General features: G+C 38.5%; 1 protein-coding gene across 1 annotated transcript; it reads right to left on the bottom strand.

The window, feature by feature from the left end:
* Positions 1 to 2,082: 2,082 nt before the first annotated feature.
* Positions 2,083 to 9,505, bottom strand: LOC146474224 (synaptotagmin-10-like). Its single transcript, XM_085117556.1, has 6 exons — positions 9,195 to 9,505; positions 6,442 to 6,694; positions 5,783 to 5,877; positions 4,581 to 4,929; positions 3,286 to 3,406; positions 2,083 to 2,974 (listed from the first exon to the last, which is right to left on the bottom strand). The coding sequence occupies exons 2-6, from the start codon at positions 6,670 to 6,672 to the stop codon at positions 2,670 to 2,672; spliced, it is 1,101 nt and encodes a 366-aa protein (XP_084973682.1). The 5' UTR covers positions 6,673 to 6,694; positions 9,195 to 9,505; the 3' UTR covers positions 2,083 to 2,669.
* Positions 9,506 to 11,899: the final 2,394 nt, after the last annotated feature.

Here is an 11,899-nt window from a genome sequence, read left to right as displayed (position 1 = left end):
CCATTTAATTGGAAGTCTTCTAATCTGTACAGCCTGCATTCATGATTAGTAGTTCTGAAATATAATTTGCAAAGTAGATCCACCAGGACCCGGCACCTTTGCTTTACATTGCCCAACCAGTCGGCCCATGCTTTGAATTTTACCAAATCTTCATTTTTGATCCGTTTTGACCTGAAGTAGTAAGTTTCTCAAAAACTGTCTCAAATGGAGTGTTGTTTTCATTGACTGTTAGGCTTGAAAAGCGGATAAGAGTATAGGCTGCTTATGTGGGTTAGGCCTGAAATGCGCATATGGTGTACAAAGCTATTCGTTTTCGGGTCGAATATTGGTAAGATGGTTATCCAGATGCAATTTTCTTTAACATTCGATTAGCATTTGAGATCTGACGGCGCGGACCTCCGGGATACACCCTGGATGCTGCAACGAAAAGTTCTTTTCTCTGAAACACAGGCATCGAAAGTTGAACAAACCAAAGTCGGCTTAACGCTTGACCACAGAACGGCAAGGATAACTCGAATAAAGACAACTAAACTGGCATATTCTAAACGAAAAACTGAAGTATCAGAATGTGAAATTGTTGACAGCAGTGGATTACTACTGGTTAAACTTGGGTCGGTTCTTCCCGGTTGGATTGAGTAATACTTATGCACAATACACCGATGCTGTTTATCGGCTCTGCATTTGTGCTATGTGGTACAGTCGACCCGGCTAGGAGTGACCATTGCAACAATGTTCGGTAAATGGAAGCTACTGAGCAGCACTTTCCTGTGGTGCTGTTTATTATGCTGTACAAGGTGATTCTAACTTTTGAGTCTGTGGATGAATCCTAAAGAGCGACCATTCAAATGAAAGCTATCGACCCGCTAATCACTTTCTTGTGTTGCTGTTTTGTGACACAAGCACAAGCGTGTTTCTATTTTAGCTTGACAGCTCTAAAGCGCGGCCAATAATCTGAATAATTAACTAAACTGATGCCTTTCGCTAGCTATGCAACACATGAAAAACCTTTAAAAATAATAGTCTCCAAAGGAAAACGAGTATTAAGATTACACCTTTTCGTGGAGAAATATTGTAAAAAAATTACTTTTCGCGTTTGTTCAGCACCGTAGGGAAAAGCTGGTATCAGTCTTCAGGATAGGTGAAATTTACTTTAAAGAAGAGGATAGAATATTTAACGAAGTTTCATATAAACTTAGAACAAAACGAGCTTTGCAACAGGCCACACTTTTACTGTACATATTTAAGCTTTTTATTCTGAAGTAGTCAGGAATTACGCAGGGCCTCTATTAATACCAGCCTAGTGTTGAAAGGGCCACCCTGCCTAAATAAAGATGACTTGATACAATTAACATGCAATTGCAAACTCCAAATTTTTAAATAAAAACTCCATCAATATCGAATAATGTGCGCCCATAAACTATTAATACCCGAAATCCCCTCTCTTCCGAAGAATTATGTTTCCCCGTCTATATTAAAAATCTACGGACATTAGTTTTATATAAGAGCGTGAGAAGTGGGCCACTGGGATAGGCTTTTGCACACGATTACGCTCTAACATGCTTCCACTCCATTTTTTCCACTAAAATGTTCGGATAATGAGTTATTATACACAATGAAGCAGTAATTATACAACAAATTTATATTTATATCACAAACGCAATGTAACAACAAAAATAAAGTCATCTATAATTCATCCTGATGCTCGGTTGCTTGGCTGCTTGGCGTTTCATTCAAAAAAGATGATCGAGTATCAGTTGTTATTTTCTCTTAAAATATTTTTATTTTTCTCTTAAAAAAATACAAAATGCTTTGTCTCACTAAAATGCTCGAAAAAATGCCATCATAACATGTAAAAACGTACACTGAAATCTAGCCTACGAACTGTTTCCATCACATCTTGGTAATTCCGAGAGTGGTAAACCAGCAACGTCAAGGTCCAGCGGGTTGGAGTCCCAACTGAGTTTTTTCAGTAGTCAGGATTTTTCAATGTTGCAGTTATTTACTTGAAACGTTTATCTTGTTCTTAATTACAATTTTTAAACGAATGTAAACGAAGGTAAATTGGTCACTGTAAAGAGATTCGAGTGCTCTTTACGATGGCCAATTTACCTTTCTGTTGATAAACCAAACATTCGTTTCTACTCCCTGCCGACGCAGCAGTAATAACTAACCCCTTTACACAATTTTAAAATACATCGTCAAATGGGCGATGTCGACCAAAAAAAATAAAGGGAGCTTAAGCAACCACGACCGCAACGCCAACGACAACGCCGCAAAACAATAGGTTTAATGAGCAAAAACAATCGCTCTGCACGTGCGTTTTACATTTTCGTACATTTCTTTACCTTCCTCTGCAAAACAACAACGTAAAATGACTAAATTTTAGGTTTTGTGGAGAACGTGAACGCACGGCGGTGAATTTTTCATTTTCTTTCTTAACTTGTACGCCACTCCTACAATTTGGTTCCTGGATAGTTCGCCATTTTTGTAAAAGTTGAGCGAGTTGAAATAATAGCGAAGTAGCACAAATGAAATAAAGATATATTTTCGTGTGACGTTTTCGTTGCCGTTGCCGTCGTCGTTGCTTAAGCTCCCTTGACGCACGCGCGCGCAAGTTGCGAAAATGGCCATAACAAAAAAATCAAAAGACTATTCTATGATTCCAACTGTCAATCAAGCAGCTTATGCCAGCGTGCTATTGGCTTGTTGTTAATTCTCATTTCATTCCAGTGTTCAAATTGGTTCCCAGTGGTTGCTGGCCCGAGAAGTATTTTCCCTAAAACCTCGTCCTCAGTCTTCTTGGAATTGTCACTTTTCACGGCCAACATGAGGCTTGTTTGATGCAGGATTCCAATTGGTATGTGAAATGTCAAAGTTTCGTTGAACACTGGGTTTCTGTTGGGTTCCTTTGTGAGTGTTTTCTTTTGCTTGAGTATTCTGCCCTCGTGGACGAGCGACACTTCGACGTAAGGAGCTGTGAAAAAGGCAAATAAAAAGGTCTTTATAATAGTGATCTTAGTAATGGCTTCCTAAAATATCTTGAGAGTTAAAGAACAAGGAAGCCAATTTACATGAAATAAATTACAACAAACAACAAACACAAGGCTTCTTCAAGGCTTACATTGAACCGATCACAATAAAACTACAAAATATCATAATTTGCAAGCTAACTGACAACTGTATCAACATCTTTAAACCAGCTTCACAAAGAAACCTTTTTTTGATGTTGTCTGAGAATCTGTGGGATGCAAACATCACAGGTAGGTTATACACAATATAACTCGCCTGGATCTTCTTCATTTTGAACCCGAGGAAGATTTCTCGCCCGGATTATTACTGTGGTTAATCTCTCAGTGAGTCTGAGATATCCCAAGGATATCATCAATTCTCCAAGAACGCCTGACGCCTGAAAAATGAAATAAAAGAGTCATATGTTCTATCAGTAGAAATATCAATCATTTCCTCCCCAGAACAAATGACACCTGAAAAATAAATCACAGGGACATCATAAGATCCCCAAGAACTCCGGCCGCCTGAAAAACAAAAGAAAAGTTTCGGATATCCTAGGGGTATTACCATTTTTCTTGCTTTTGATTTCTAGAGCCCCAGCTAAACATTGCTGTTTAACACCCGGGGGTAGGAATCCCATATAAAAGTGACGGGGATGATCGACGGAAATTTTGAACAGAACCCTTAAGAGGTACCAGAATTCTGTTTTGTGGGCGTGGTTTGAACAATTTTTAACCCCTACGGAGTACCAAATCAGTTGACTGACATTCACTTCCTCTCACGTTTCGGCTCAATACCCTAAAAGGTACCACCACACCTCTGACGGAAGTCATTTTAGATTTCAGCACCCTAACGGGTACCAAACAACAAATTTCAACCCCTAAAAGGTACGACGATCACTACTGTCACTTTAATATGGGATTCCCCCCTCCTTGGGGTTTAACACATCCAACAATTGATGTATAAAAATGTTAGCCGAAATACCTGATTGTAAACGAAACATTCGTCTTACAAGAAACAATGATCACTGTCCTTAATTATCTGATGTAAATACTATTTTTCACCGCAGCGATCAAACTATGTGAAGAAAACGGCTGTAGAAAACTGCTTAACTTATGATTATTGTTGTTGTTGCTGTTTTATTTTTTTTCCTGTAAGCGCCTCTCCCATCTGTAAGTCTTTTGTTGTATGTGTCGACTTTTTGTATTAATGTTAGTTATGCCTGATGAAGCTGATTTTAATTGCTGATATTTTTGTAACACTGTTAGTTTTAAAAAATAAAAAGTACAGTTACAAAAAAAATAAAAAATAATAATGATCAAACATAATCTAACATGGGGTCAGAGTAAAACGTTACAATACAGAACCGGCAATTTTACAGTAATGGTAGAACGTTCACCTGGGGTTTAAGATACATAGCTCGTGACAAAACTGTTATGTCAGACCAACCATTCCGGTCAATCCTTTTCTTAAATCAAACCAAATCGGCGGTTATTTTAAACAACATAATCGTTATCAAAGCCTTTGAAAACTTTTAAAAGTTTTTTGCTAAAAGACGTTTTCCACATTACCTTTGGAACTGCATAAATGTCACGAAACAGCAATATCTCCCTCGATAGGCTGAGCCCACGCGCTTCTAGTTCAGCGAGGTGCACCGTGAGATCCCCAATAGGCTCGTGTTGTGAGAAGCGGTCAAAGCCACAAAACGTCATCTTCACGCTCTGGGCCTGCAACTTCTCGTACGTCACGCAGAATTCAAACTTCTCCTTAAACTCTGGAGCTTTGCATTGCTTGACCGCTTTGGTCTGGAACGAACGGTGATTCTGGGGAAGGATTTTTAGCGTTACGTAATAGTTGCAGTCTTTGGTGGAAGGAACTTCTTGCAGCTGTACCTTGTGGATAGTGACCATAAGTGTTGACCTGTACGGACAAATGTAATAAAAAAACGTTCGCATATGCATGGCTAAAGGGATAATCCACGTATGGTATAATCAAGGTAGCGACATTGTAATAAGCTTCCCGAGTCGTGAAACAAGAAATTCTTCAACAAAAAGGATGGAAGGTTCTTTTGATTGCACACGACAATTTGTTGAACAGAATTAAACGTATTTCAGTCATAGCACTTTGTTGAATCGAGTATTATTCTCTAACTACATAAAATCCTACACTACTTGAGACCTTAAATGAAATATTAGTTATTACAAAAAAAAAAAATAACAAAAATGTAATGGCCCTGAATAAAATGGCTTATTTACCTTGCCGAAAGCTTAAAAAGCTCGAACGCAGGTTCATGGCAGGGGTTCTTGAAGGAGGCATAACTTATCTAGTGAATGAATCCTTACCAAAGTGCTAAAGTGTTCTAGAGTCTGGTTTTATGCTTAAGGGAGTGTTCGCATAAGCATCTTAAGATAAGTGGAGGTTTAATTTCTCCAACCATTCTCTTCGTTCTGAAGGGTTTTCTCTAGCGGTATATTGGATCACTCGAATGAAAACAATTTATTAAGAAAAGGAACTCAATAAGAGCACAAAAAAATCCTTTCGCATGCAGGAACGACTGCAGAAAATTCCCACTTCTCTAAAGGTAAATTGGCCACCGTAAAGAGATTCGAGTGCTGACGTTTCGAGCGTTAGCCCTTCGTCAGAGCGAATCAAAGAATTGTGATCATAAAGTGATAAAGTGATTTATAAAGTTAGCAGTGGAGCTACGCTATTGTTGGGAGCACTAATGCTTTATGCAAGCGAGCCCAGGTTCTAGATTGCCTTGTGAAGTTACCTCATGGAATCGTACTGCAAAGAGAACTTTATTTTCCCAGCGGTCTTTTCGGGTGGCGCGTTCGTGGACCCTGTATCCAGTAACTTCTCTTCACTCTGCAAAGAACCTTTACACTCATGTATCATCGTTGCTTAATATATTGTGAGAGAATTATCATTGACGGGTGATTGTGTGTTTCAAGACGGGGTAGGAGAGCTTAATGAGAGGGCGATCATTGCAAATCTAACCAGTTATAGCGCAGGTGTACGAGACGTTAGATGTCATAAAAATAAAATCATGATTTTTAGACCAACAACACCCGAAACTGAGGTGGGTTATGTTCAGAAATTCTGAAATATTGAGATTGAATTGAAATTTGGAAATTTTTGTTTAGGTAGGAGCGGGCGCTGGAGAAAGGAAGAAGAAAACCGGCGAGTTCGGAGTAGCAAAATCAAAACCAACTAGGGTGATAACCTGAATTGAAAAAGAACAACTTTTATAGCTTTTTTTTCCAAGCATTTCAACCAATCTCGTTGAAACCTAATGAACTCGATCGTAAACCTTTAAATGATACTTCGATCCGGATGCTATTTATGGTGGCTGTAGAGGTCTGTAGATGAAAGTGTCCACGCTTCGATGGTAAAGGGGGGATTCAATAGAGGTGTGCTAAGCTACGTTACCTTTTGTAGTTCCTCGTAGGTCCTTGGCTGTACAGGAATGCATTTGGTTTGCCCCACACTCTTCGGGTACCACATCGAGAAGTGATTTAAAAAAGAAGGCGCTGGGTCATCATTTGGCCCTTGCTCTCGGGCCCTCTTCAGAAGGAACTTTATCACCAGAAAAATGTACAAGATGATAAATAACGAGAGAGCGACGGAGACAATTATAATCAGAACTTTGTCCACGTTCATCTGTCAAGTGGTCTAGAATTCTCTATGAAGGAACAAAGGTGTTATAACGTTAACGTGTGATAAAAGTTGAAATAACCTTGTAAAGCACCACAGGAAAGTACTTATCACTAGCTCTCCTTTGTATTGTCAAACTTTGTGGTTTTGAGAACAATTAAAAAGGGCATTTAGTGACTGAAGGTTACCTCTGGGAATCTATGAAAAGATTGTGCAGTTTTTTGTTGATGTCTAGTTTTTTTTTTTTTTTTTTTTCAACAAGGTAAGGGTAAGGTCGCTCTACGCTCCCACACGGCTGGAATTTAACCCGGTTTCTGTAGGATGAAGCAACTAGGAATATTGCTACTCCTTCTTGGATGGGATGTTAGTCCATCGCATGGGTGCCCCCAGCGAGCAGTAAGTCTCCAAGGGTATCCCTTTAACACCTGGGTGACAAGAGACAATGCGAAGCAAAGTTTCTTGTTTAAGGAAACAAACACAGTAATGCAGAAACCAACCTAGCCTCGAAACAACGACCCTTCGATCATCCGACCATCCAATCGAAATTCCGACGCGCTGAACACTGCACAACCGAGTCCCCAAACAACAAGAGCGAAACAAAATATTCATTGTAATTTTGGAGAGCTAATAACAATGCAACATAAATCTTTTTAGAGGGAAAATTGAGCGCGAAACTTGGGCTATTAAAAACCGATGCACATAATTATCCAAGTGACTTAGTCTTCTTGCAGTCTTTGTGGGTGTACTAAAAATTTCGCGCCTAAATTCCTTTGTTTAGGTATGATGGATATATTAGTGCAAAATCTCTCAAGAATTTCACGGCAACAGATGTTGAAGAACCAAAAACGTCCTCTTTAAAATGTATTCTGTAGATTCGAACTTTATTCAATGATTAAGTATAAAGGGAGTAAAGATTTAATCGAGTTTCTTCAAAGAACAAGATTTTCCAAAAACAAGTGATTTTCTCGTCAATTCACCATTTTTCACAACCTTCCTTAGGTTCTGAAAAAAAACTTGTTGGAGCTCAGTAGAACTAAGCATTATTGTGTACCCAAATCGAAAACAACAATATTTACAGTCGTTATAGTTGAAGTACTTTAGTCTTTCGTCCTATTGTAGTTTTGAGTAAATTTGGCGCTAAAAGTACTGTCATATTTGTCTTCCCCACAGAACAACCTGATCTTTTTCCCGACTAAAAGATCGCATGAACAATTTATAACTTTTTGGTGTAAACTCAAGAAACTTGAACAATCGTTTGGGATGAGAGAGGAAGGTTCTTTTCCGCCGCTGTTAGGTAAAATTAGTATTACTCTTTTAAACGAGCTACAAGCCATTATATTTTCTAAGAAAGAAGCTAGACAAATAATTAAGTAATGCAAAGTAGATTATGCCGATTGAATCACTCATGGGTAAAATAATTATCCGATACATTGCAACTATGGATGCTTATTGAATCGGTGAAGGGTTACAAAGCCAAGTCATGATCGTTTAAATCAGCAAAGGAAGAATTTGTTTGTACGTTAAACACTCTTGAAACTCTAAGTGAAAACTGACAGATGCCCTCACATCTTAAAAACAAAGTTGTCCAACTTTAATTAATAGTCCCAATTATGCATCGCAATTCGCACTTAGTCTCGAGGAATGTAATACTTTGTGATTTGGATGATTTCAAAGTTCAACAGAGTGTAGATTTGAGTGTTATCTGGAACTTTAAGTATAACGAAGTGACTGCCTGATGATGCGACGGACATATTAGGCCTCAAAGTATACATATTTAGCAAACGCATCGAAACGAGAGAAAATGCATTCCCCGCCAAATCTATACTCGCGTGACAAAGAGATGTATTAACATACTAATGAGACAGAAAGATTTCATGTATATTTTATTTTATGGAATTTTTCTACCGGGCGCTTAAAATATAGATTGGAATAAGAAACGATGAATGTTTATTTAAGACAACAAAATATTCTGACCAATTTATTTATTTCTGTGTTTCACGGGAGCTGTGTAAACTACGTGAAGAGTGTAAACAACTTGACGAAGTTTTTTGGCTTTTGGCAATTTAGCGGAACTGTCAAATTATGGATAAACTAGTAAGATACATGAAAAAGAACCTTACTAGACTTGCTTATAATATCTAGCATTAAAGTAATTTTTAGTCAAGCAAAAATCTCAAATACTGACATGGTAGTAAGGCGAAGTTTGATTACATGTAAAATAGCTAAGTTTTGATGCCACTTGCATATTAATTAATTATGTTGAAATAACCGTAGTCATGTATATAACTCAGCTTTGCATTTTTCAAAAGCTACATGTCAATTTTTTTTACATCCACCAGAAATTATAGCTTTTTAATTGGACCAAATGCTTTCTTTGGTCATTTCGGATATGATAAAGATCGGTGGCATCTAGCCGAACCCAGACATTACCGTTAAAGAGGCAAAGTTTAAAAAACTGACGTCTCCAGGTTGAAAACATCTATGCAGCATAAAATTGCTACCATAAAAAAAAGTAAATGAAAACTTACCTTCTACTGAGAGATAAAAGTCTTTAAATCGCAAATTTTCCAGCTCAGAACTTTCCTTCGCTCAAGTTACGAGCTATCGATGATAATAGAATTTACTAACGGAAGAAAGTCTCGGGTGTGCGCTCGACCAAATCAATATTTCTTGAAGCTTTTTACTTCTCCAGTTCAGTATTGGCCACTTTAGTTTTTAAAATTTACCATATTCGTGGCAAGCTTGCAAGCAAGCCATTTCCAGGGCTTTTAGCAGACATTACAATTCTCCGGTCCATTGGTTAAGCGCACGGCGTTAAATACTAATGCCGCTAAAAAAAACCGCGCAGATTTTCTGTTACCGTTAAAATAATTCCACTGTTGTATTATTCATATTTGTTGAAAATCAATAAAGCGTAACTTTGAAGCTTTTGTTCTCTAATAAACAAAACACCAACAAATGACATTCATGAGAACAAAGGAACCCCTTTTGATTGAGTTAATGAATTTATGAATGCTCGAAAAGCACGCAGGTTTTAACTCCGTACAATAGGTGGCTAAATTTTCGACTAACTGTAGGCTAACTGTATTTTCAGTTATTATTTGTTATCGTATTTAATTAATTCAACGTTTGGCTTGTAAGCTGTATATGACACGTATAACTTGACACAACTTGAACTTTAAGCTGGGCGCGGAATCAAACATTTACTCATGCTACTTTAGCTTCAATCGCATAAAGCAAATAGAAGCAGTGATGCCGTTGCTACCGCGTTGGACTGCTTCGATCCCGTTCAAGCCTTAGCTTTTCCTTTTTGTTTTCAGGTTTCTTTTCGCAGTTGTTTAAGGACGGTACCTTCTATTGTTACTGCGCATACGTTCTGCTTATCTCGAGACACTCACTGCCAGGTTTCCTATGGGTGGTGCCTACTAATACAGGGATATTTTTGCGCGGTTTAAAACTATGCGGAGGAAGCCCAGAACTTAGCGAGTCCTCTTGGTATCTAAAAAGAAAATTTGGGGTAACCATGCATTTTTCAGGATTCATTTTTAGGGCGCAACCCTAAACACGATGGTATCATGAACAGGGTTCCATTGTAAGTGACTCTTATAAACAGAGTTAACCTCGAGCCACGAGAAATGAGAAATATGGAAATGAGATCTTTCAACCCCACAACACCTCAAACTCGCGCGTAGCCTACGAGCTTTGAGACCTCCTTAAAAATCCCGAAAGCATTCAGTTAGTTCAGGATTTGGGTCCCTAAAAGCCATTTAACGAACGCAGTGTTCATCAATAGAATTCTTTTGTAATCTAAACGATTAAAAAGATTGTAAAATTAAGAAATAAAATGGGATAGTTTACACCAAGCGATAGAAAAAATGATTTTAATAACATACTTTTTGACCTAGAACTCAATGGAAATTTGCAGAAACGCACATTAAAAATGGATATACTGAAGAGGGGCTAGAAACGGATTTTTATTTTTAAATATTTATTTTATTCCAGTTTCAAAGCCTCAAGCTTGCATTTCACTCACATTGCGAATGATTTCAAGTTTTCAATAAGGGGTGACCGTGCACCACAGGTGAACCAATCTATCCCACTTTAATGTATCCACCTTTCAAAGCAAAGTGAAGTTCTAGTTCTGCACCCTATACTAGTTGCTCAACGAGCGGATCTATTTATCCGATGGATAGGTCGACCTAAATTTTTCTTATAGTCCAATGAATTGTGAATGAAACAAGGGTGTATAAAAAATAAAGTGTAGCGCTATGAGGAAGTGTTACCAAGTGCATTAGTTAGCGTGCATTTGCGTCGCTGGATAGCGCCCCATCCCCTGTGTTACAAATGCTTCATTTATAAGATGTCACATAGGTGCTTTACATTTTTGTACGCATCGTTATTGTATATTGTCTTATAAGTGTTGGCTTTATACTTTTATTTCCATGTGTTTTACGTTTTTATTTACCTACGTACGCTGAGTTCTGTCCTTGAATGTAAGTTGGTGTTAGTTTTTCCAGTTCGCGTTGAAGTCGGACCTATGTAAAATGCAGTTTTGTTACGGCGAAAAAACCTTGTAAACCGAATCGAGAAGAATTCGAAGTATAAGTTACAGAAATTAGAATGTGATCTATAGTGGCTGGCTATACACCGGAAAAAGTTATCAGCTCTTTGATCCTGTGTGGCCGACTAGAAAGAAGGAGGGAAGAGGGTGCGAGGGGAGTGTGGAGGAGCGGGAAAAGAACGCTTCGTTTCCCCCTTCCTCCTTTCACGCTCAGCGCTCTCCCCTCATTTCGTGCGCGTGTCCTCTTCCCTTCCTTTCGCGCTGCTGCCACGAAGACTAATTGAACAACTTGGGGGTGGGGGGGGGGGGGGGAGGCGACACGAACACTCTCCACTTAGCCGAAATTTTCTGTGCAAACAGTTGAAATGCAAATAGCGCAAGGATAAAACAAAAATTACTCGGAGGAAACGAGCGACCTTTGGGGTACTCCACTTTTCCCGTTGCAACCGGCTGGCACAAAAATTTCATTTTCATTTTGCTGTCTTCTTGCGCCACCATTGTGCCATCACATAGGTTTTATGAGCAACCAATGATATTGCTAAATTGCAACTGAAAACGAGGTTCTTCGTCTTTCCACTTGAAGCGGAAAGTTTCCAGTATTTCCAATCGAAATGTTTGGCTAAACTGAAAGCGCTCTGGGTTTGCTGCGATTTTTTTCAGTATTTTTTCTGG

This window comes from Pavona decussata, unplaced genomic scaffold (assembly GCF_977016875.1).
Source record: "Pavona decussata unplaced genomic scaffold, jaPavDecu1.1 SCAFFOLD_91, whole genome shotgun sequence".
NCBI lineage: Eukaryota > Metazoa > Cnidaria > Anthozoa > Scleractinia > Agariciidae > Pavona > Pavona decussata.
Note: the sequence above shows the minus strand (reverse complement) of the source record. Positions and strands in the feature narration are given on the sequence as shown.

What these genes read in the sequence shown, in the direction of transcription:
- LOC146474224 (XM_085117556.1), bottom strand. Translation starts at nt 6,672, where the DNA reads ATGAACGTGGACAAAGTTCTGATTATAATTGTCTCCGTCGCTCTCTCG. An exon ending in CCTACGAGGAACTACAAAAG is followed by an intron (nt 5,878 to 6,441) that starts GTAACGTAGCTT and finishes GGTTCTTTGCAG; the next exon opens with AGTGAAGAGAAGTTACTGGA. An exon ending in TTGCAGTACGATTCCATGAG is followed by an intron (nt 4,930 to 5,782) that starts GTAACTTCACAA and finishes TTGTCCGTACAG; the next exon opens with GTCAACACTTATGGTCACTA.